The sequence below is a fragment of the Cottoperca gobio genome, chromosome 19, assembly GCF_900634415.1.
Source record: "Cottoperca gobio chromosome 19, fCotGob3.1, whole genome shotgun sequence".
In the NCBI taxonomy this organism is placed as follows: Eukaryota; Metazoa; Chordata; class Actinopteri; order Perciformes; family Bovichtidae; genus Cottoperca; species Cottoperca gobio.
In genome coordinates, this window is record NC_041373.1 from 13,647,067 (window position 1) to 13,672,542 (window position 25,476).

Consider the following 25,476-nt stretch of genomic DNA (forward strand, 5'->3'; position numbering starts at 1 on the left):
AGCACCCAGTTAGCCAAAACTCCACGTTTTCAATGGATGAAATTGTCTTTTATTTGGATAAAGTTTGCCAAGCAACTTGACAAGGATAAAAAGGCAAGTTTGAACAATACAAGACTTCATGTGTCAATGCAAAGTGTCAGGCAAATTCAAGATGAGTCGCACCAGTCGCCGTAATACTGAATGAAACAAGTGCAGTTCCATACAGAGACGCCAGTCGCTTAATTAAAGGGCCATACAAAGTCCATAGACTTTCTCCTCAAGTTTCTTTCATCATCTCTTAGCAAAGTAGAAATATAACAAGTCCTCTCATTCTAGGTCCAGGTTTCCAAAGGTGTGGCAGCTCTTAGATCAGTTGGGCTTTATATTTGTATCATCTGTCTCTGAAGTTAAAGGTGCAGTGTGTAGGATTTATTAGCAGATACGAAATATAATATTCACTATTATGTTTTCACCTGAAACTAAGAATTGTTGTGTTTTCCTTAGCTTAGAATGAGCCCTTTATATCTACATAGGGATCACATGTTGCACCGCCATGTTCCTACAGTAGCCCACAATGGACAAAAACTCTAGAGAGGGCCTTTTTGCGTTTTTACGTGACCTGAAGGCCACCGTAGTTCTCCGACTTCCTTGCAACCTCACCGCTAGATGCCAATACATCCTACACATTGCTCCTTTAATGATAAAATGAAATTATTTCGTTGATAAGTGAAGAGTCTTACATCTTATTGACATTCAGTTTAAACACCAGAATGTGCTAATTCACCTTTCAGCTGAGTACCGATCTGTTAATTAGATTGAATTGGATTGGACCATCCCCTATTAGTTCCACAAGTAATGAACACACATGATCTTTGCAATAAGGAGCGAGCGCAGTGGAGTCGCAATCAGTCAGAGTTTAGTCATGGGTATGTGAAGGCTGTTCCACGGGCCCATCCATAGCTCCTCCTCATCCGACTGCGTTCTGTCACTCGGGCACTCCAACGGCTCCCCAATAACGAGTCCGTCGTCATCGTCGTCATTGCAGCCGTCTACCTGCGACTCCCGCTCGCCTTCTTGCAGCTCGTCTCTCTCGGCTGTGCTCTGAGGCGGCTCCGTGCCACCCTGCGCCGCTTTGAGCAGGTTTGATTTAGACGCTACGCTGTCAGGGCCCGTGTTGCTTGTGCCGGTCGACCCTAAAGAACCGCTGGATTGTCGAGTGTTGAACAAATTCACCGCTTTATTGTTGTCAGTGTTTGCGAAAGAGGAAGTGGCCGTCGCAGCGGCGGCCATTCCCGAACTTTGGAAGGTGCGCAGCGTGTTGCACCCGCTGTCTGCTGCTGTTCTGGGGTTGCTCAGAGGTACTCTTTCCTCCAGTGTCGCTGCCATTTTGTCTAGTTTTTTAAAGTGCTTGGTCAGCCGTGAGCTGAAGACGGGGGAGGTGAGTTTGAGGTTGTTGTTCGTGGTGGTGGTGGTGGTGTGTGTGTGTGTGGGACACGTGGCATTTATTGTGCGTCGGGTGCGAATAATGGAGCCATTCTGGGCCACGTAGATGCTGCCGTTAACGTTAGCGTGGCTGTTGAGGGTGGAGGGTAAGCGGCTGCGTTGGGTCTCCGGCAGGCTGTCCTCCCCGGTGGAGCTGGTCTCATATTCCCGGTCCACCACCAACTTGATCCGACGTTTTTTACTGCCCTGCTGGAAAAACACACAAATAAATCAGGAAACTTCTGATACAAAGTCCGAGAGAAATCACACAAAGAGAATCACGGCCACGTCTGTGCTCTCCTGTCATACAGTAATGATAGTAATAGTGTCATTTAAAGAGTTGTAAAGCCCCCGTCTCTTAGTTATATAACATTAGGTAGGAGCTTCTTCTGAGCCAGTATGAACAGGAAGATTAAAGCAACCAATAACTCATTCAATGGACATTTAGACATGTGACATGTGAGTATTGTTTTAGGAAAGACTTCAGAGACATCAGAGCACTGATCCCAACCGTAGTACATTTCTACTGCAGCGAGCTGAGCACTGGGACCACTAGAGGTCAGGGGAAACAACGCCTACTGATACTACATACATACTTTTGTAAGATCAAATGTAATCTGTGACATTTTTAGGATTGTTTTTCTTGTAAAAATCAAGAAATGTATGATTTGAAAGTGTAAAAGTAGCACGTTCACTGCAAACTCACCACACAGCACAGACAGGTCAGTGCAGCATTGTTTACTCCACTTTGGATCAAGTGGAGCATTGAGGTAATATATTGACTTTAACTCTTCATAACATCAAACACTAGGTCAGAGCAAACAATACTGTGCACACACACACACACACACACACACACACTTTGGAAGAAGAAAACGACCATCATATTTCCCATTTAACCCCGTTACAAAGAAAACATCTTCTTCCCCTTCAGATAACAAGTGCCGGAAGTACTGACTGATGGACACAGAAGAAGAACTGACTAATGTAAGAAGCTTGAGCGAACAAAGAGGGGTCAGCGAGTAACAAGCAGCAGAGAAATGAACAGCTGGAAGTGGAGCTTTCACAAAAGGAAAATGAGCTCAGGAGAAAAGTTATGGAAGCAAAGCAACCAGTCGACCGTTTCTGACAAGAAGAAGGAGAGGAGGACAGGTAAAGATTCAACATACAAGGCAAAGATCCAGAGGAAGAGATACTCAGAGGACATGCGGGCAATTTAAAATCCTGTGAATGTAAATCGCAGCAAACGAGGAAGACGAGATTATAGTAATAAGTTCCACCCAGGTGATGACTGCACACTGAATCCTTACTTGGTGGCAAAGAGTTTAATCTGATGGCGCTGAGGCCTCATCTGCATTTCAATCGGTCGACTCATTTTCGTCATCCTTGTCTCCTCCCCCACCATGGCAGCTGCTTCTCTCCTCCTCCTCCGTGTCCTCGATGATGGGCGACAAGTCGCTGGAGGTGTCCATCATGCCCGAGCTGGCGTCTGATTGGACGTGTTGCCTGCTCAACGAAGCCTTTCCAGATCCGACGCTTTTTCCCCCTTCCTCCTCCTCCTCTCCTGATTCCTCCTCTTCCTCGCTCTCTTCTTCTATTGTCTCATGTGAAGAACGGGAGTGTCTGGAAGTCTGGGGCCTCGTACCTGAATATGTGGAACCTTTAGAGTCACTGCTGCTGTTTGTGGAGCGGCCGCTTCTTTCTCGCCGTCTACTTTTGCTCTTTAAGTTGGCACTACTTCTTCTTCTCTTCCTACTCCTCGCAGAACTGTTACTAACATTACCGTTTGAGCGTTTTCTGCTCGACGCTCTCCTTTCATCCCCACTCTCCAACCCTGACTCCCTTTCAGACTCACACCCCTTATCTTGACTTCCACTCTCTGACTCTCTGTCTGTGTCAGGGGTTGACTTTTCTGTTTCTGTGTCGGAAGGTGTCTTGTCGTGCTCGGCTGTAGCAGATGAGGTGGGGCTACTCGCGTCGGAGGGACTACATTCTGACGGAGACCCTTTGCTGCCACTTCCTGTTTCTGAATCACTGTCATGAAATGTTTTTTCTCTCTCCCACCACACCTCAGAGGAACTATTGTCCTCTCCTAACGCGCTCTCCCACCTCCTCCTCTCGTCCCTCACGGCTCTCTCCGACACTGATGCAGAAACGCTCATTTCTCCTATGGAGCCATACATCTTCCTACTGTTCTCGTCGGCTCTGTCCCGGCTTCTTACATTGCTCCACTGCTGGTCTCCCACCCTGGCGGGTCCCTGGAGCCTTCTGGTGAGGGAGATAAGGCTGAGGGCCTCGCTCAGCTTTTGTTTCACTGGCGGGGGTTTGCTGGCTTCTGCAGACGTTTGGAAATAACTCCCGTTGATGACCATGCCGTCGTCCAGGCTGGCAAAGTGGCCAGGCAGCTCTGCCCTACTCTCTGGCTGGATGCCTTCTCCTCCTTCGACAGCATTTCTCATCCTATTGTTCGTCACGCCACCTCTGTTGCTTCTTCCCCATGTTTCCATTCCTCCTCTTTCTGCTGCTTCATCTCTTCCTCCCCATCTGTTCCCTGCTTCCCCTCGCTCAAATCCTCTTCCCACCCGTTCCCTCATTCTTTCCTCCAGTCTCCCTCCCTCCGCCTCTTCCACCGGCCTGACTCTGGCTTTGTTCCAGGGCGGGTGGATGGCAGGAGGTTGTCCAGATGTTTTACTACCAGAGGATAGCAGCGTGCTCACTTTCATCGCGGCCTTCAACCTGGCGGCCGCACTTGAGCTCTTGGGCTTCGTGTACTTGGTTGTACCACCCTCTGACGGTTGGGGTTTGTCGCCCTCAGCTCTTGGGGCTGCTGAGGTCTTTCTTGACGGCCCCTGAGAAGGTGGAGGACGTGGCCGGAGGTAGGCAGGGTGTGGGGCCGATCTACCTCCATGAATGTGTCTCTTCACCTGTTGTCATGATGATATTTGTACAAAACCAAATAAGAACATTTATAAGACATTTAAACGGCAAAACGTATCATCCCACGCAACACTCTGCGGGGACGTGAATAAGCATATTTCCCAAAATGTTGAACTGTTTGTTTAGAATAACGCTGAGTCCCAACCTTCAGTCTAATGCTGCATTTCCACTTCATGGTACGACACGGCTCTACTCACTACGTGTTAGTGAATATCTAAAGGTTGCTGTTCTGCTTCTGCAGTAGTTTTCTGTGTTTACCTCTCCGTCAGACTCCTGAGGGCTGTAGTAGTAACTGCCGTCGTCATCAACAACGACTTCTCCATATTCGTCGTAGAAGCCGGAGGGTGAAATCAGTTTCCTGCGACTGCCGTACTGAGGAAGCTCATACCTGCACACACAGAGAGAGAGAGAGAGAGAGAGAGAAACAATTACAGGTGAGCAAGAATCAATAAGAAGCTCTGCACAGCACAAATGGCAACAGCTGTCACGCAACTTTCAATACCGGTTACGTCTTGTTCGCAAATTTCAAAAAGTGTTGAGCAGCCGGACCTTCTGTCAGCGGGTCAATGACGGCATGAAACTGTCCATAAATCACCGAATACATAACAGAAACCAAGCGAGGTCCTTGAGCATACAGTCATAAATATGCACAAAGTTGTAGTAAGCCTTTGGGAGATTAACTGCACACACACACACACACACACACACACACACGACCGTTATAAAACAGTTTCAGCCAATCAGAAGTAAAGACAGGACAGAAATGTGCTTTACAAACAGAAGTGTTGCACTCTGCTAATGCTGATCCACAGCCACTTAAGCAACAACACACACAGGGCCACACTGTGGTTTCACTGCAGTGTGTAATTACTTGCCTAAGCAAAGCTGACTAAATCACAAAAGGAGCATTTTGTTGCCAGAAAACATTTTTGAAGGAAACACTAGTATAAATGTTCCCTCCCTTTTGTCTCTCTGTTGCCGGGAGCATTGCCTGGCTCCACCGGCCAAAAAAACTGTGTTGTGCATCACCACTTGGGCTCTGTGCCCTGCAGAGAGAAACTAGAGCGACTGGGTCAAAGCAAACTAAACATCTTTTCAAATGCTATCCCGGAAACATTACATCCCGGTGTGATTAAAGTAACGCGTCTGCTGGACGTCCTTCGGCTCGGTTCCATAACAGAGTTGTACAGAAAAGTTGCCTCGTGTAATCACTCTGCTTACAGTCAACCGGTGGGAGAAGTTGCCCTCCTATTACATTAAGTAGCCAAGTAATAAACAAATGGAAGCAAGAGGATGACTGGTGTGTGTGTGTGTGTGTGTGTGTGTGTGTGTGTGTGTGTGTGAGAGAGAAGAAGGGGAAGTGGAGGTGTGTTAGCGGGGGAAAGAAAGAAGAAACAATGGACGGGTCAAAACAGAAAGACCAGCACAGTCATAAAAGTTGCAGTTCTAATCCTTACAGTACGGCCTCCGCAGGCTAATGTAATGAGTCTTAACCGTCCACTAAAACCTGCTTATGGGATTTCACACTCATTAACCCGCAGACTCGAACTGAAGTGCACAAACAATCACATTACATAAAGGCTAACTCTTTGCTTAGAGTGGTCTTCTTCTTCCCCGTCTGTTCTTCCCTTCACTAGTCCCCCCCCCGCCCCCGCCTTCCTCACTCCTCTATGTCTCCACTAGGGGACACTCATAAACTGAGAATCAGTTCATGCCATTTAAAGTTGCCAGAATCTCTGACATTACAGCCAATGATGCACAGCACACGATGGTGTAGCTGTGTGTGTGTACAGACCAAAATGGACCCAATTGGATGACTGGCTTGTTCCAGGAAGGTCTCCAAATGCTGAATGATTGTTTAATGATCCATCCCAGCAAGACGTGTGATCACTTTGACACAGTAAGGGGCATGACAAAGAGCACTATCACTGCATGCTTTAATACTTTTAAAAAGTCACTGGGAGACAAATTAAACCCGGTTCATGAACAGTAGGACGACGTGTGGCTCCATAGGAGATGTGAGTGTTTCTGCTATCCATGAGAAAGTCATTTATACTTCAATAATCTCAGCATGGGCCTCGACGCCACAACACTGGTAGAATGGAGTTAAAAAAAACACTATTGAGTTGTATTATTGGAAGTTGTTTTTGAAGCTTAACGCATACGAGGGACTAAGAGTCACGAGCTGCTGCTGTCCATTAAATATGAAGCTGGAGCCAGGAGACTATTACATCATTTCTTTGCCAGTAACAGCCAAGAAATAGTCCAGTACATAACCGCCAGTAAAACCACAACCTGACGTTTTTACTCTTTGTTTTTTTTGTACGACTTAACGAAACAAGATGTAACATTTCAACGAGCTTCAGAGACGCTGGGAGGGAGCCAGGTTAGCAGTTTCCAGTCATACGCTAAGCTAAGCTAAGCTAAGCTAAGCTAAATGGCTGCCGCTTCATATTTAACGTACAGAAACGCAAGCGTGGGATCCATCTTCTCATCTAACTTGTCATTAATGTCTTCATACAACTCGCACTCTGCCTTAAACAAGCTGGACACGCAGACTTCTACTCTTTTTGTTCACACTTTTCTCCTGCTTGTGTTTAAAAATAAAAACTGCATCTTCATTGAGCCGTCGACGACACATTTCACTCTCCTCATCCTATATTTTTCATGTGGGTGACCTAACTCAGCATCTATCAGCTTCTTTGACAGTCACACTGCTCATCACCCACGCCACCGATTTGGAAAAAGCAAGATTTAATCCCTTATTGCTCTGTGGCGTGTACGCTTGAGTATTTTACTCTTGACTAGAGGGCAACATGAATTTGGCTTGTTTAGTAGTTGGTTTCAAACATCAGCCCCGTGCAACACATGGTTCAAGCTATTTTCAGCATCTGTATAAATCCAATCAGAATTATGCCAATGGCAGATGGAGACATTCCCACATGCAGAGAAAATCCCATTTTGATCCTCATCTTTTGAAGACAGATGAAAGAAAAGGTCAAAAGGTTGTGAAACATCCTTCCAAATGGATTAGTACAGCTATGGAAGTAATCAGTGGAAAAGCTGTTGTCTGTGTCTCAAAAACAAAACTCAGGAATTAAAACTTTGTCCATGTCCTGAGAGGCGGGTTTAGCGTTTGCTAGCATAGCTTTCGAAAACAAACCTGCACCTTTCATTTACAACTGCAACACACACAGTGATTAGATCTGAGTCCCACCAGGTCACACAGTCTGATTTCCTGCTCCTGTGTACTTACAGTCAGACATGACTTTGTGAATGTTGCACTAAGCCAACAGCATCTGGCCCATTGTCTGCTTCCACGGCTGGCTGCCTGATTAGCTGCTACAGTATTGCAATGCTAGGCAGAGAGAATTAGCTCTGTGTGTGTGTGTGTGTGTGTGTGTGTGTGTGTGTGTGTGTGTGTGTGTGTGTGTGTGTGTGTGTGTGTGTGTGTGTGAAAGAAAGAATGAGCGAGCAAGAGAGCATTTCTGAGTGAGTGAATGAATGTGTCTGCCATGAGATAATTTATGCCTCTGTGTGTGTGTGTGTGTGTGTGTGTGTGTGTGTGTGTGTGTGTGTGTGTGTGTGTGTGTGTGTGTCTGCTACTGTGTATTTGTGAGCATGTGGGTGGGTGTATAAAATCAAGTTCCCGGGAGTCTGCAGCTAAAATTATAAGAATTACACAATGCATCGTAGATGGCAGACTGGGTGCAGAATAACATACAGATACACACACATAAATACACACACACACAAACTTGGATGCAGTACGTCCTCAGAGATCTTGTTTATGAACGCTTTGATCTAATGTATCTCTCTGTGTGTGTGTGTGTTCAATGTATTCCCTTTTTTTATATAGTATTTCCTGTTTTTCAACATCAGGCATCCAAGGACACACACACACACACACACAAACTTTGAACACAATCACTGTCATATCTGTGTGTGATTCCAGGAGCTCAAAAAGGCAGGTCAGTATGAGGCAGGTCACCGATGTCAACACTCTACAGTAGCCGACATACTGTGTTACTGACGCGGTCAGTGTGATATCAAAGCAGCTGCCAGAGGACTGACACCAGGCTCAGCTGGACAAAATCCACAAAGTGAGCTCTAGATTTGGAAATATGCTTCACCGACGCCGAGGTAACAGGTCAGAGATGAAACACAGTGAAGATGTCCTGCACGGTATTTACTGTCCACAGTGTGTTTCATGGTAAATAATGCACAACACTGCAGGGGAACAATATTAAACGCTGTAAAAAGGGGGATAACATATCTTATCATCATCAATTACAGTCATGTTTATGTGACCGGTTAGTGTTTGGAGTTGGAGCTGACAGAATGATAATTATATTGAGAGTTAAATTTTAGCCAAATGAGTCATGATATCAAAAAGGATATATATGTATATGAATAAAACTCTTTGTTTTGTCAAGAAGTAACTACATAACGTCACTTTAACTCAATTCTATGAGTTCCTTTTGAGTTTAGAAAAACTCTAGAAAAGCATCAAGTATGAGATTAAAAATAGCGACAGACATACAGCATGATTACAGACACACACACACACACACACACACACACACACACACACACACACACACACTCTATATGTACACACAGCGATAAGTAGGATGTGAATACAAACCCGTGCTCATAGTTGTAATAATCTTGTGCGTAGTATTCCTGGCCGGGGTCGATGCCAGATTCCATTGATAACTCCTGTTAGAATGACAGACCATAATAAGCAGCTTTCCACACATACACACAAGACCCTACTAGCGACCCCACGACAAACACACACATTCGCGTATTCATACTTATTCAAAACACGAGAGAAACTGTACTTTAGACTGCAGACACTCGAGCAGAAACACACACACACACACACACACACACACACACACACACACACACATACGGGGAGAAAATAAGTATTCAGAAAAGAGAGACAGAGTACCTCTGGTCTGAGCAGAGAAGGTCGGAGAAGTTGCTGTGTCTGCCAGAGGGAAATAAAGGCGGCGAATGACAAGACAAATGAAAGACGTTAGAGGCTCTCTTCCAAAACATCTATTTTGGAAACGTAAAATCAATTCCTGGTGTTCTTCATTCAATATGGCCAGAATGCAGAGGATCCTGTCTGTGTATTTGTTCTCATTTGGAGCTGTCAATCAATTATGTGGGAGCAGGATTAACCTTTGTAATAATAATAAATAGTTTCAGCTCAAAATGAAATATTTACAAGTTTCAAAAATGTATATGCTGTCAAAAAGAGCTATTTTTGGGTGGTGCATATTCAACAACTAAGACGTCAGTTATCTGCAAATGGACTACAATGTATACAAAAGTAACACTTGTGATATCATTGTTTTGTTACTGAACAATTCACATCCGTTAGATTTGTGTCTATAGAGCGTGAGAATACATTGTGGTGCATCTTGATTACATCAAACAGAAAAGAATAGAGCAGAACACAATGAAGGGCAACACTGAGCATCAGAGGAAACGAAGAGAAAGTCAATAACATGCATGCAAATATATATATATATATATATCATGCATACAGACAAAGTCACCTACCTCATGTTGTCCATATCCACGCCTGGGAAGATCAAAGTGAGAAACAGAAAGATTACCAAAGAAAAGCATGTCATTAAACATAATCCTTCTGATGTGCTTTTAATACAGGTCAGCACTTTGCTGTGCATTTCCATGACTACAGAGGGAATGGGCTGTTTAAATCAAGACCCAAATGGAAGTGGCTGCTGGAAATATATTACATTTTGTAGAATTTAACCCAGTTTCCAAGAAGAAAGCAAGAAGATGAGTGTGTGTGTGTGTGAGCGCTTGCATGGGATTGTGTGTGTTTTCAGATAAACGGAGAGACAGGGAGGGTTATATGAGGGACAAAGAGACGGAGACGAAAGGACAGAAGCTGAGAAGCTACAGTAAAGCATTCCTGCACCGTCATTCACGGTTTATTTTGTTGTTTTATGCTGATCAAAATTCAGATTCTAGCTTAATAAACACATAATATTCACTATATATATATATAATATATATATATATATATAGTGCCATTTATAATCAGGACAGATGCAACACATGCATGTAACATGTAATGTACATAGTCTGAGGTTTAGAAACAGAACATATGTGGGGAGGCTTCACATTGTCTGTGCAACATCTGCCCCCCCCCCCCCCCCCCCCCCCAGGCTGGTATTTCTGGACCCCTGTTATAGTAGTAATCAAAGTTGCAGATCCTAAAAGAATATCATTATTATGCTTTTCAATTGAGAGTTTACAATAAGTGTCAACAATGGAGGTAGGATGTAGATGTGATGATGCAATCATAATAGGGAGCATCTCCGAAAACTGTATTCCACATCACATCTTGTAGTTTCACATGTTCTGTACACACAAGAGTTGCATCAAACTACACTTACAGTAAGTGTGTTTTATTTTCCAAAATGGCAAACTATTCCTTTAAGGTCCTTCCTTTCACCACATGTCAAAGTGGGTCCCGTCCAGATGGTGTTTACAGTACTGTCAGTTACTGCTCTGAGAAAACCAACCTCAAACAAAGACTCGAAGACAAAGAGAGGAACAAGAACTGAAAGATATTGTAAGATGGAGTTAGTAAAAAGGGACTAAACTAAAAAATAGGGAACCAAAGGGAAAAAGCACAAAGAAAGAAATAACAAAAGAAAGATGTATTGTCAAGTGAAACCAAGGTAATGAGCTGGTACAATGAAGATGTATCACAGAACAACAAATGGTGACTTTTAGAGGACATCAGATTCTCCTTTCTGTTATTAGAGTGCAAACACACGCCGCTGCACTCACACCAATTGTTAAACTACTTGAGCATTTCATTAAATGAATTCCGATGGGAATATAATTGTGCCTCCTAAAACGTGCGCTTCAGACTCACTCTTCAAGGAGAAATGGAAACCTGTCATTCAGCGGATGAAAGATTATCTGGTTAAATACAGATGTGGAAGGATGTGTTGACGGGACACATCAGTGGGTGGATAGAAAAGAGGTGAATGAATAATTGAATGGAGGGATTAAGATGAAAAGACAGATTTTTAGGTGATCTACAGGTTAAAACAGCTCCATCCCCGTGTGTGTGTGTGTGTGTGTGTGTGTGTGTGTGTGTGTGTGTGTGTGTGTGTGTGTGTGTATACGCTCCAGATTATGGCTGCCAGCAGTATGTGCCTAGCATCTGTGTGTGTCGTGTGTGAAGATAAGTCTATCGCTGTGTCCTTGTTGCTCTGACAGACACATTATTAGGTTCTCTCGAGACAAAAACACACAGACAGCTATCTGATCTCCGTTACACACACACAAACACACACACATCTGAAATGATTGACTCTGGCTCTTTGTGTCCTCTCCACCTCGTCTCGCAGTGTGTGAGAAACAGACCGGCGGAGGGAGAGAAATATTATTAGCTCTTAAAGAACAGACTCAAGACTATAACACCCAATAACACGGACTCCTTCTCTGGTTTCTTACACACGTCTTTCACTTCTCTCTCACAGAGATGTGTTGTGTGGGAAATAATTTCTCTCTCTTCACATTACCAGAATAATAAACCTCTTTGAAGGAAACATTTGTTTTGTAGATGCGGTGAGAGAGCAGGGCGGTTCAAACAGCGTTATGTCTATACAGCCCTTGTGATCTGGAGTCATTTGGCATTTCTAATGTTCAAATGTAGAAAGCAGATTTCACACAACACTTCATCACAACAAAACTCTCACAACCTTTTGTTAGATTGTTATAGGACTTTGCTCAATACTGAGAGCGGCTTGAGGTCTTATTTTTGGCCACCATTTGTAACACTCACCAAAGTGAGATCGTGGCACACGGCTGCATTGCTGAATCAAAGTCCGACAGGGCAAGAAACATGGAGGTCAGACGACCAGACAGGCTGTAAACAAGAATCTACAGCCATGTTAGCAGCTCTGTGAGGCCGTGCTTAGACACGGGGCTTTGAGCGAACCCGCTGTTACATCGGCGCCCGGAGCAGACAGGTGTCAGCGATCGGAGCGGAGAAGAAATCGGTTATTAACTTGTAACGTGGGAATAAATGAACAGTGCAGGTTTCAGTTTGTCCGTGGATAAACACTGCAGCTCCTCAAGAAGTAAAGTTCCTGTGAATCTTTGTTGTCCCAGGCTAAAATATTCTCTATATTTTTGTGGCTACGCGCACTCATGGATCCCCGGGGCTAAAATTTGAACACTGGACTTTACCATGCATATGGTTTTTTTTGTGTAACTATATCAAACAATGACACCTGACAACATTCCTTGCAATAAATTATGTCTTAATGTTATTCCTTCATTTAGCGCAGGGGTGTCAAACATCCGGCCCGCGGGGCCAAAACCGGCCCGACAGAGGGTCCAATCCGGCCTGCGGGATGACTTTGCAAAGTGTAAAAATTAGTTGTTTTGATCATAAAGTAAAAGCCTTTGTAGATACACTGTGATCAGTAAGTTCCAACACACACGTGTAAATGAGAAACTAATACGGTTGTTGAAATTGCACCTTTTCAGAATGTACTATTTTGCACTAAAACGAAGGGAAACATTTGGAGTTGTGGTTATTTATAGGTTATTATGATATGATTTTACTGGTCCGGCCCACTTGAGATCAAATTGTGCTGCATGTGGCCCCTGAACTCAAATGAGTTTGACACCCCTGATTTAGTGCATAGATTTCAATAAGTGGCAGGAATAAATTCTGAGATAAATACTTGCTTTGCAAGCAGTGAAAAAAGTTAATTTCAGACTCTGCTTGGTAGCTACGAAAGTCGGATAACGAAACGTTGCTGGTCTGTAAACTGCGACAAATAATTTCCACCAAATCACTTTAGCAAATAAATTACATTTTGATAATCTGACTGCTCTTGTTCCTTGCCCTTTCTGACTTCTGTATTTGCAAAGTCATCGTGTTCCCAGATCTGTTAACACACAGACATGGTGGCTAAACCCACAACAATAAGAAATTGATAAGTTGCAATAAATCAGAACTATCCTTTAAGGTTTACAGATTAAATAGGTCACACACACATGCTGGTCGACACACGTTTTGACATATAATTGTCTATCTGCTGCTTTAATTACCACATTTCCCATGATAGCTTTTGTCGCAGTGACGATTTACACCTGTGACTTCACACTTCACACTTACACCTCAGCAGCTCTCTCACTGTCTCGTATCTGCGTTTTTCAATTTGGGTTCAATTAAATGCGGTCGGCTTTACTCCACGTTGTAAACAATACATATTCCCAAAGATGTCAAAATGATGTCTGTTATCTTGCAAAAACACACAATAAGAAGTGAAAGAGCGCAAGCAGGATCTGTCTGTGAGATGCACCCGAGTGTGTTGCGAGTGTGTGCAATGACATGCGGCCCACTGAGGTTGAAAGCTGATCTTAACATAAAACATTTCCAACTCAGTCAGCTGAAACAGTAGCACTGCCTGCAACCTGTTTAATGCAGCTGTGTGTGTGTGTGTGTGTGTGTGTGTGTAAGTGTACATGTTCACACTCCTGCTTATGCTCTTGTGTGTACTGAATGTGTATACGAACGACACAAGGTTTATAGCTTGATCATGATTGTGTGTGTGTGTGTGTGTGTGTGTGTGTGTGTGTGAAGAGAAACACTTTACTGAACAATTGCGAAGGCTGTGTGTGTGTGTGTGTGTGTGTGTGTGTGTGTGTGTGTGTGTGAAGAGAAACACTTTACTGAACAATTGCGAAGGCTGTGTGTGTGTGTGTGTGTGTGTGTGTGTGTGTGTGTGTGTGTGTGTGTGTGTGTGTGTCTCCTAACTGCTCTAGAGACGATATAAATCCTCTCATAATGTCTTTGCTTCATAAGCACAGATATGACCATCAGTTTGTTTTATGTGGCTGTACATCATGATTTGATCCAAATGCCCCAGATATGATCATCAGTGTCATGCTGGTCTTGGGGGACAGATGTTATTCTGTCACTTCACGATGACAACATGCATCGGGAGACAACTTGATGAAACTGTTGTGAATTCTGCTGCTGACAGAGCGGTATCCACAGGCTCTGATTGCACACTTACGATCACATTTCACACATTTTTTTTAAAAGGTAATGCCAGCGCTTCAAAGGCTGCCACTTCTTTCCATATCTGGTTAGCTGCACAACAGGTCAAATTAGAGATGAATATGTCATTCATTTATTTTATTTTAATGTTGTACGTCATGTCTTTTAAGCTACTGGATGCCTAAATTTCCCTCGGGATTAATAAAGTATCAATCAATCAATCAATCAATCACTCAATCAATCAATCACTCTCTATCTACATGAAGGTGACACATGCTTTGCATAGATCTGTGTGCATGTGTGCTAACGTTTGGTCTGAGAAGGCAGATATTCACATCCTAATGTGTAGCAAAGTGCCATAGTGCCACTTGATGTGCGATATTATTATTTTTACGAGTCACTTTAGTCTCTTTAATGATGCAGGCAAACATTTTTGTTTGGCTAAAAACGTTTTTTTCAAAGTCATCCGACACGTGAATCTGATGGAGATGGGAAGCTCCCCCACAAGACAGCAATGTTACTTCAGTGTATTGTTTGGTTTTTGTAGGAAAACGTTTGTTCTACAATAAACTCTCCTCGGATGAGTGGAAACGTCTTCGAATGTTTACCTCCAGCGGTTAGATTCATTGTGGCCCGATGTGGCTGCGTGACCTTCATTAAACACAGAACTCATATCTGAGGCGAGAGGAACAATGTATTTCCTCATCAATATGCTACAAAGGTAGGAGGCTGGGTACATGACTCCCTCTGCATACATTTCTGTCACAATTCCATCAAGAGAAAATAACTGCATAGATGTCGCCATTGTCAGTCAGTAGATGCTCCACTTTGCACATGCAGGCGCTGCTTCTAATGTCTTGGTTACTAACACTAGTGCTGACACAACACTGACGACTATTAAGTACTTAATACTACAGTAGCTGCCACTTAAGGTTAGGGGCTCATTTCTAAATGGGTACCTGCACTAAGGCGGCTTTCAAAACGATTTTGTGAAATAAAACTTGTCTTTGACACTCTTTATCAGCACCACATATTTTATTGAGAAACCTTTTTGTATTTTTCACGTCATTATTTCCCAAAGTACCCGCACGATGATTTTAATAAAGGGTAAAAGAATCAATACAACCCTATAAAAAAAAAGTTCATAAAAATGTAGCACATATTGATAAACACATCACTCTACATAAATGTTTTAGACATGTTTCTACGGTATCTATGCACCTACCTAAAACATGACTGCAAACTACCAACTAAATGAGTAACGGACACAAAAAAGACAAAAGATAACGGCCACTTAAAGAATGTTTCACTTCAACATTGTGTTTGCAATTTGAATTATTAACACGTTAAAGATTTGATATAAAAAGATCAACCCTGTCTCCTACAATTTCTGTTCATATACAACTCATTTGAAACGGAACATTTTCTTTTATGGAAATGTGAAGCTGGCAGGCTTCATCTTCTATCAACATCATAAGGAGATGATGTTAATTAACGTATCTGCTACATAAGTCACACAAGTGTTGATACTGTACCGAACCTATCAGTAAAAAGTTTATTGACAACGTATTTGTTTCCCGCCCAAAACATTTCGCGACACAATATCAGCTCATAGTGATACTTCATTTTTAAACGTTCTTCTAGTTGTGTTCAGGCTCTGGCAGCACTTTGGTTAAAGGCTAGGGAAAGATCATAGTCTTGTTCAAAGTCCTGTAGAACATTTTTGCCTTTTCATTCACTCAATAAAATACGTTGACATAATCAAGACGGTGAATACGTTCACGAGCGCAACGTAATTGGAAAAACAATTCAGTGATATATAAACCTACTCTGTAGGAGACGGGGTTGAGACGGAGACATAGTTGTGTGTTGACTCAAATTACACAAAGATGGAAAGATGTTTGCAGACAGCAACCTACTGATAGAAACAGACAGATTATGTAGTACGCAGAGCAGAATCTGATACAGCACTGTGTAAGTACGTAACAGTGAATGTTGATGAAGTGGAGAGTAAAACTAGACTGTGACACTGATCATGTCACTGGTTGTAGCCCTGTAACAGCAAAATACTATCCATGCTAAGAAAATACAAATAGTACATGTCCAGCAAAGTTCAATCCAAGTTGGCAGGTTTAACATTGTCCCCCCCTCCCCCCCTCCCCCCCTCCCTTGATTTTCCTTTCCACACCCACTACATCTAGAATCAACTAGTTAAGACGTCCAGTGTGTGAAAGCCACCTCAAAAGTGTATTTAGCTATTCACAACAGCAATTGGGCCCATCAACCAATCACGTGTCTTTGATTGATTATAATGTGTTGTTGACAAGAACGTCAATTACTTGGCGTGGATGTAAAATGGTAATGAGAGCAGTCAAACTCAAAGTTAACCAGCAGACATTTTGCCCCTTTCTAATCACTTGATTTCACAGCTCCCATCTGCAGCTATTTAAGCACATTTTCCTCAGCGTTAATTAAAAACAAGTCCTAGAAATGTCATTTGCGGGGAAACTAAAATAATGACAGTGGCAACTAATTAGTTAGCCTTCCGAACAACTACGACTTGAATTTGTCCTGGTAGTTCAATAAAATGGGGAAACAAATTTAAAAAATGGACTTGATCTGGTTGTCATTTCCTCCTCGTCCTTCACCACTCCTTTAATCTATCTCTCTTCTTGTAATAGTGTAGAATACCGTTACTGAGAAGCCCTTACCAGCTATTAGATGACTGAACACATTAGAGCAATGCAGGATGTGACCTTTCCTGCTGTTTCACCTCCCCCCTTCTCTTTTTCTCTTCACAAGTACCATCATTTGAGAGGAGACACATAATTTTTCTACCCATAGAGTTTGTATCAGGCCTAGGTTTGTTTCTTTCCTTATGTAGAAAACAGGAAGTCATGTTGCAAGAGCACAGTCGCAGCGCGGTAAAGAATCATCACAGCATCCCACTGAGCTCTACTGAGCATCAGTCCCTTGATAGCGCCGCGGCATCTACGCACCATTGTAAAGAAATTCCCGTCTGTGTGCTTTCCATATCGTAAAGGCAAAGGCTAGAGCAGCGTAGACTGAGAGGGGAATCGTTTCTCAAGTTCTTCCACGATGGAGTTCATGTTTGGATTGGGCTGAATCTGTGGAAGTGGATGTGGAGGATCCTCTCCTCCTCTTCCTTTTCCTCTTCCTCCTTCACCTCCTACCATCCTCCTCCTCCTCCTCCCTCTCCTCCTCCTCCTCCTCCCTCTCCTTCTCTACCTCCCTCTCCTCCCTCCCCTCCTCCTTCTGATACCACCGCCAATGCATCCAAGAAATCAGGAGAATCCATGGAGACTCGGCTCTTCAGGACCTTTTTGAGCGGGATCCGTTTCTGATCTATCTGGCTGAACATGTTGGCCACCGACTTCTCAATGTCCGCAATGTTTTGGATGTTCTTTAAGATTCCTTTCAGCTCTTTTCGGGGAAGTTCGGGCTCCACAGGGAAGGGTGGCGGTGGCGGCCGAAGGGACACAGGGCGCAGGGCTGGTGCCTCTGAGAGTGATGGGAGGACGAAGGTGGAAGGACGCAGGAGCGAGGGCGTCAAAGGGGGAGGGAGAGGTGGAGGCGGGGGAGGAGGTGGCGGAGGAGGGGGAGGAGGAGTCTGCTTTTCTGTATGGTTGGAAGCAGGAGGGAGGGGAGGAGGGGAGGAAGGGTGGTGCGGAAGAGGAGATGATGGAGGAAGAGGAAAAGATGTGGGAGGTGGAGGTGGAGGTGGAGGTGGTGGGCATGGAGGTGATGGTGGTGGTGGAGGAGGAGTTGATGGAGGATCAGGGATAATCTCTAACTGGACCTGAAGTGTTTCCTCTGCACTCTGATATCCTGTTAAATTTGCCCCGAAGCGCCGCAGTACAGGAGGAGTTGGCTTGTGGCATGGCGGAGGGGTCCCTCCATCACTATGGGTGATAATGATACTTGGGGGACCCTCTTTCACCTGAGGAGTTAGGACATAGTGGGTGGGGGTGTGCCTTAGTTGCTGAGGAGACTCTGGGAAAATAGAAAGTATGATATCAGGCGACAAAGATCCTCGCGAACCTCGGTTTTGCCTTTGACTCATTTCCTGGAGCGCCTGTTGCTCGAACTGTCTTGCTTGTTCTTTGACTGTCAGCTTGGGTTCCAGACTTGGGCTTCCCATTAAGTCTGAATCCAAACCACGATCGAATCCTGAATCCAGGCCAGCGTCTTTACTGTCCTTGAATTCGGCCTTTAGGAGCTCCAGCTCCCACTGGACGGGATCCATGACCACTTGCCGTCTCACAGCGTCATACATCTCTCTTCGATGTAACCTTGATGGGAGAGTCCAGCTGTATCCACCCCCTGATCCCCATCCACTGTCACTGCCACTGTACCCACCGAATCCCACATCTCCTCCAGGGGAGCTGAGCCTCAGCCAGGCCTCTCGAATGCCTTTCCTGGAAGGGGAGAAATCCCCAAGAAGGTCTCTTCTCCTCTGGCTTCTTCCAAGAGTCTCTGGGCTACTCAAAGTCCCATCCTCGTGGTAGATGGGATTTTTGATAGTCAGGGGTTTTTCATCGGAGAGAAAGGTGATGTTGGACTCGGACTTGGGCAGGTTGTTAAGGACCCCTCCGTTGGCAACGCACTGACGATGGGCAGCGATTGCTCGTGTGGCAAAATCTGAGATTAGACGTTGGCGGTCGCTTTCATCCAAACTACCACCACTCCCACCGCCACTGTGGTTTGACCGTCTGGTACATGCATGGAAGACAATTTGAGAAGAAGAAAAAAAAGGATGGAATGAAGGAATATATTATATAAGAATTACAGATAAAATATGAGAGAGAGGAAGGTTTAGTGAATTGGAAAGATGTAATTATATAAATTGAAGCTAAGTTAAATAGAAGAGGGAGACAGGGACTGAATTAAATTTAAATGAAAGAGCAGTAATGCACAGAATGGTTAAGTAAAGTGTTTTATAAAAGGGGAGAGAAGGATACATAAAGAACGACAGAAAGGCAGATAAAACGTCTGCTAGAGCGGTTTGATAAATCGAAAGAAAGGAGACTTGACATTAGGATAAAAAGATAAATGAGAACAAGGATGAGAGGAAATGGAGGAGGGGTGTTAAAAGAGGTAACAGCATTTTCTTTGTGCTGTTTCTACGAGAGGGGCAAGAGATGGAGCACTAAAAAATAGTCTTGAAACACAAAGGAAATGAATGCAAATAGATTGTATGTACGCTAAAAGGGGTGTGCTACAAAGAAGCTACTGCATCACGACTAAACAAAGCCAGATCTGTTTGGGGGAGGGATAGACAACTGAGTCATGGAGTTCTGAGAGGATGCAGATTTCCTCCCAACAAAAGACTGAAGGTGCACTAATCTGTGAAATATGTGCTGTACTTTATGACTTTGTAGAAACTCTGCAAACTCTTGGTTATTCATGGCACATGACTGGCTACTTCTACGCTGAGTCAACACATGCTACTTTACCAGAGTTCTAGTTCAACACTGGTCAACCACAATCAACCTTCAGCTACACAACGCTGCTCTCTGATCTACCATGGTGCAACATACCCTGCACATAAAACAAGATGAGCACGGACACAAACACAAAACTAAGGCAAGGGAATCTGTCACGGCGTAATATCAAACTAGTCAAAGAAGAAATGTTCAGAATCCTTTACTCACTTGTGTCTGTCAGTCGTGGATTAAAGGTGGATGGATGAGAACAAGAGAAGATGGACAGATGAATGATGTTAACATGTTGAAAGTTGTGAAAGAAAAGAGCTAGAAAAGGTTTCTACAATGTGCCTAATACAATGAAAACCTCGCACATTATAGTACTTCTCAGTGCTGGTCTGGGGTATAGAACTGGCAACTTTGAAGTCATAACTCAATCGCCATACGTCTAATAGTTGTCATTATGCTATAACATGAAGAATAGAAAACTGTCTAAGTTGCCTCACATACAGTTTATCTGACCAGTGATACTGCAGTTTCGACAAATGCATTCATTTTGGACAAAGCATTAGATGTTAAGAGACTGCAGAGTAAAGAACGTAAAGCATTTTATAACATAAGGAATTAAAAGATGTTCACCAGATCAGATCATGTATTTGAGTTTTAATCTTTCCTTAGTCCCTTTTCAAAGTAAATGTTGAAATATATAATGTGAATATTATCTAGTAATCTTAAAACAATAGTTTTATATAAATGTGAATAATTAGGCTTTATTGTTTTTGTATTTCATACACGGAAGGTTTTTACCATTAAATTGAATGGGAGTAATTAACTGAGACAATTATGGAGATAAAACAACAACAAAACTCTTGCAGTTGCCAAGTTAGCTTGAAAACAGCAACTATTCCAGTGAACAAGTTGGTAAAATAGGAAGGCATATTACACACAGTTAGTTATTGCTGGATGTGACTAATTGCTACACAGCCATGACAAGTCTGTGTAAACTGACAATACTTAATGTAAGTTTTAAAAAAACATGCTTCATTTAATGTGCTGCTAATAATAAGTTAAAGAACACTTAATTGAAAAGAGACATTAAAACCCAACTGTCAAGAGAACAGCCAAAGGTAATTAAAAGGGAAAAAAAAAGTCTTGAAAATCAGTCTACTGAGCAGTTTGATAATGGACATTAATTATGAATGTGCACACTTTTGCACTTTTCCAGGTTTTATCCTCTTTAGGGATTATTTAGTCTCTACAAGATTGCAGTGATACATTAACACACCACGACACACACACGCCCAGCATTGCACAAGAAATCCCAAACTGCCTACTTTGCAAACACACACACACAAAAGACTGTGCCCACCGCAATTAAACATGCTCTGCAGCTTATCAATAGAATTAATTATCGCCCAGGGTGGTCTTTATAAATTACAGGCGGCATTTATTTCAATTATCTCATATTGAAGTTCATTTCCGCACACATTTTTCAGAGGATCGCTTGGGCTGGTTAGTCACACACACACACACACACACACACACACACGCACACACGCGCAGAAGTCCCTTGTTGTCATTTGGTGATAGTTCCTACCATCTTGCATATGAATTGCTCTCATGTTAATAGGAGCGGGGAGGCATATCAAGGACAGACAGGAAACCGGTGATGCATGTAATGCTGATAAGAGTTCCTCTCAACTTCTTCTTTTGACGCTCCAGTAAGGAATTATAAATGAACTATCTGTGCAGTGCCTTGAGTGAGTCTGAGTATGTGTGAACTTACTTTAAGATAAAAGTTAAAACAGTGTCTGTTGTTTGACCAGCGTGTGTCAAACCAGCAGACATTGGCATAAAGGATAAATGAAACAAAATGTGCTAGTAGTTACAGGGGAGTAACTACACTAAGTGGGGATGAGATTATGACTCACTTGCATGATAATAAAGCAACTTTTTAAACTTTTTAAAGGGCAGCAGAGAGAAGTCAGCACTTATAGGAGTTAAGCTGTAGGTAAAAGTAATTTCACCATAATCATCAAAAAGCTTATTTATATCGTCTCAATTTGCCGGCCATGTCCACAGCCTGATGATCATTTTGAAAAACAATTGCTCGCAAAGCAAACACTCAATAAACGGATATTGCAATCTGCGGCTGCGAAGGCTGATCAAGAAAAAAGGTCATTCTTAGAGGATACATTGGGAGGACTTTTATTTTTTTACAGCGGTATTGAAAATCACCGATCAATGAAAATCCTCAAGTGAAATTGAGAGACCGAATGTCGGGCAGATTGTTGACCTTCATTTTTATCTTTTGTATAGTGAGGACATTGGTATGCATTACAAAACGGAAATGGACAAGGAAAGAGATGAATGCCAGCTGAACTTGAAGTGAAGATGAAATTGCAGGGTTTATCTGTGACGACTGTTAATGCGTTCAAGAATCTGAGATTTGTTTGACGCTAGTTTGAAGTGGGGCTACAAGGCTCCGGTTAATATGGTCTCTACATAATGTCAGTTCTTTTGGCCACTGCAACGTGTGAAAGTATTGAAAGAAATGTCCCGAGATCACAAATAAAACTTCTTTCACATCAGCCTCAAAGCTTACGAGTGACTCAAGTATCACGAACCAAGAAGTATCATCTCCGGTGAGTGTGTGCGTTCGAGTTGCTGTCCCTGGTCAGTGAAGATCTTAGCACGCTTTAATCCGACTTCAAAGACAGTTGATGTAGAATTTACTTAAACTTTTCAATAAATACTTTAAGCAAGTAACACCTGTATTGTTTTGAAACGCTGCGCTTTAGCACCTGTCTCTTTAAGCCCACTCCCAGAGAAGCAGAGTCTGCTCTCATTAGTTTGAGAGAGATACTCGGATGGGGGTCGGTATATATTCTAATAAGCCTGAATGTGACATTGGAAGAGGAGCCAGATCTGAATGCACAAGCACTGGAAAAGTGAGTTTTTTTCTTCATGTGTCCCCTTTAAGTAAATTGTATTTAAACTGTATTAGAGTCTTTGTTTTCCTTCTTTCTTGTCCTCTCGCAAACTAGCGTTTGGTTGTGAGTGTTGGTCCCTGGTCCTGTGACCTTGTACATTATGTGTGACATTGTATGACCTTTTCAAAAAACTCTACTTTAGTGTGAAGAAGCTTTCCTGTTTTGGATACCAGGAAAACGTCTTCCTACTGAAGTAGAGTTTAAGAAAAGGATGTCACAAATCTATCCAAGAAACATGTTTTTAAACTGAAACACAACTGAAGTTTCTTCTTCTTTAATGTTGCTCATTGTTTATGCCTATTTTCCCCTTTACTTCCAGTTATTTGGTGATATTTTTATATCATTGTCTTCTCATTTTTATTGCATTAAAGACATGAAATTGGGAAAATATAAATGTGAATATTGGCTTTGGCAGGCAGTATAGAAGTATTTTCCATAGTGATAGTACAAAACACAGGGAGATGTAATGTTATGCGGCTGACTGCATGTGTGGATACCACGAAGCTCTCAAAACAGGAAAAGGAAAATTGCCAAAGTATGAAGCTGAAGCTTAACAGCCATGAACACGTCAGTTAATGTCTCTGCTTTGGCTCATTAATGCAAATGCCACTTTCACACTTCACTTACATGGCGTTGTCACCAAGCTCTTCGTACAGGTTGTTGGCAGTGCCTCCCCCAGGTTTGCCTGTTGGCAGGGCCATCTGGATACGGGCTGTTTTGGCACACTCTGCCTGGCGTCTGGACACAGCAGAGAGGAAACACACACACGCAGTTAGTCATCAAAAGTTAAGAGCAACATCCCAAACTCAGAAAGTAGTGAGACGGTAGTAATCAGGTCATCGGGGCTTAAAGTACATCCAACTCTGACAATTCTTAACCATTAGATGAAGTACAATGACATTTTGTAAAGACATAGATGTTCGCAGAGGATGGAGCTCACTGACATTTTCTCTGGCACCACAATGAGGTTGACATTTATTTTCTTCTTCTTGTTTAATAAAATGTCTCAACAAGTGTTGGATGGAGTAACTTACACTGTTGTACACACACAGGATGAATTTGTAATTTTCCTCTACAGGTTAAATCATTTAGTAGTATATAGTATTCCCATCGGTCTCTGCACTTTATTGCTAATTAGTATCTCCAAATAGCAAATGTTAGCATGCTGACACAAGACACAAGACATTTGACCTGCTAAACTGCAGCCTGGTAGCGTCGTCAGTGTGAGCAGTGTTAGCGTTAGCATTTAGCACAGCCACACAGAGCTACTAGCATGAGTGTCGACTGAGTGGTATCCTGAATATTTGTGCCCCTCGTTCTTGACTTGAAACACTATATGTGTGTGTGTGTGTGTATAAAATTAAGATTCATGGGTCAAATTGTAAAATGCGCCTCCCTACATGACAGACATAAAACATACGGTGAAGAGTGTTAATTGTGACCAACAGTGGAAATTGACACATTGAATTTCCTTTCAACTGGCATTGGTTATTCTTGCCCAGTCGACCTGGACTCCTCCGTGACCACGCACACACACATTCCAATAAAAGCATCAGTGATGGACGTTTACTGAGTCCGTGTTTTGATTGTCTGCTGTCCTCTCCGTTTCCCCCGCCCCTCCCGATCTCATCCATTTTTATTGTACAATGAAAGTCAACACATTAATCACAATGAGACGGGAACGACGTTAATATTTTTGCATGTGATTATGAAAGCCGTACTCACTCCTTGAATCTGGTGGTGATAGACGTGGCAGACGAGAGAAAGAGAGGGAAAGATTAGTGATTATTAGAACCATAAATCCCACAGTACATCTTGTTAGCCAGGTTTACTTATTGTAATTTGCAACACAGTTGGACAATTGGTCTTCATTACAGTAATTTAGCAACCGAGACGAATGATTATTATACCGATGATTACTGCTCTGTTTTCCTTTCTTCAAATCTCCTCTCCTTTTGTCCTCCTCAGTCTGTTGTATCTCTCTTTCTCAGCAGGATGAGAAGCACTCTCCAAAATGCACTGATCCAATTTATATATGTGTGTGTGTGTGTGTGTGTGTGTGTGTGTGTGTGTGTGTGTGTGTGTGTGTGTGTGTGTGTGTTTGGGAGACGGCTGAAATTAATAGCCTTTCATGGTGGTTAGCTAAACAAACTATTAGAATTGACACTGTGGGACAGGCTGCCATGCTGAATCATCTAGGGAAGTGACTGGCCCAGGTGATACAATGATAAATGCTGCTAGAGGACATCCCGTGGGAGAGACTGTCAGCTTTGTCTGTTTTTCTGACTGTCTGCACTCTTCTAAAAAAGATTTTCATATGTTTTCTAAATGATTTGTTATCTTTGTCGGCGTTCCTATTTAAAGTCAAATCCTCCTTTTTTTAGAACGACATGTTCTGAGCAGTTCATACATTATAATTTAGCAGTGCCACGTTGATGTTGAAGTCGATGGTTTCATTTCCGGCACGATCACATCACAGGCTGGAACGCCGAACACAGAAATATGTTGGAATGCAAAATACGTAATGGCTGCCTATGGGGTTCACACAATG

General features: G+C 42.9%; 1 protein-coding gene across 1 annotated transcript in view; it reads right to left on the minus strand.

Annotated features, from left to right (window-relative positions):
• Positions 1–850: 850 nt before the first annotated feature.
• The window catches only part of LOC115024859 (protocadherin-15-like), a 111,682-nt gene continuing 87,056 nt past the window's right edge, over positions 851–25,476 (minus strand). Inside the window, exons 27-33 of the mRNA XM_029456720.1 lie at positions 24,651–24,659; positions 23,553–23,663; positions 9,979–10,000; positions 9,359–9,397; positions 9,047–9,120; positions 4,657–4,786; positions 851–1,671 (exon numbers count right to left, since the gene is read on the minus strand). Coding sequence (XP_029312580.1) covers positions 889–1,671; positions 4,657–4,786; positions 9,047–9,120; positions 9,359–9,397; positions 9,979–10,000; positions 23,553–23,663; positions 24,651–24,659 — 1,168 coding nt within the window. The 3' untranslated portion in view covers positions 851–888. The remainder of the gene's footprint in view (positions 1,672–4,656; positions 4,787–9,046; positions 9,121–9,358; positions 9,398–9,978; positions 10,001–23,552; positions 23,664–24,650; positions 24,660–25,476) is intronic.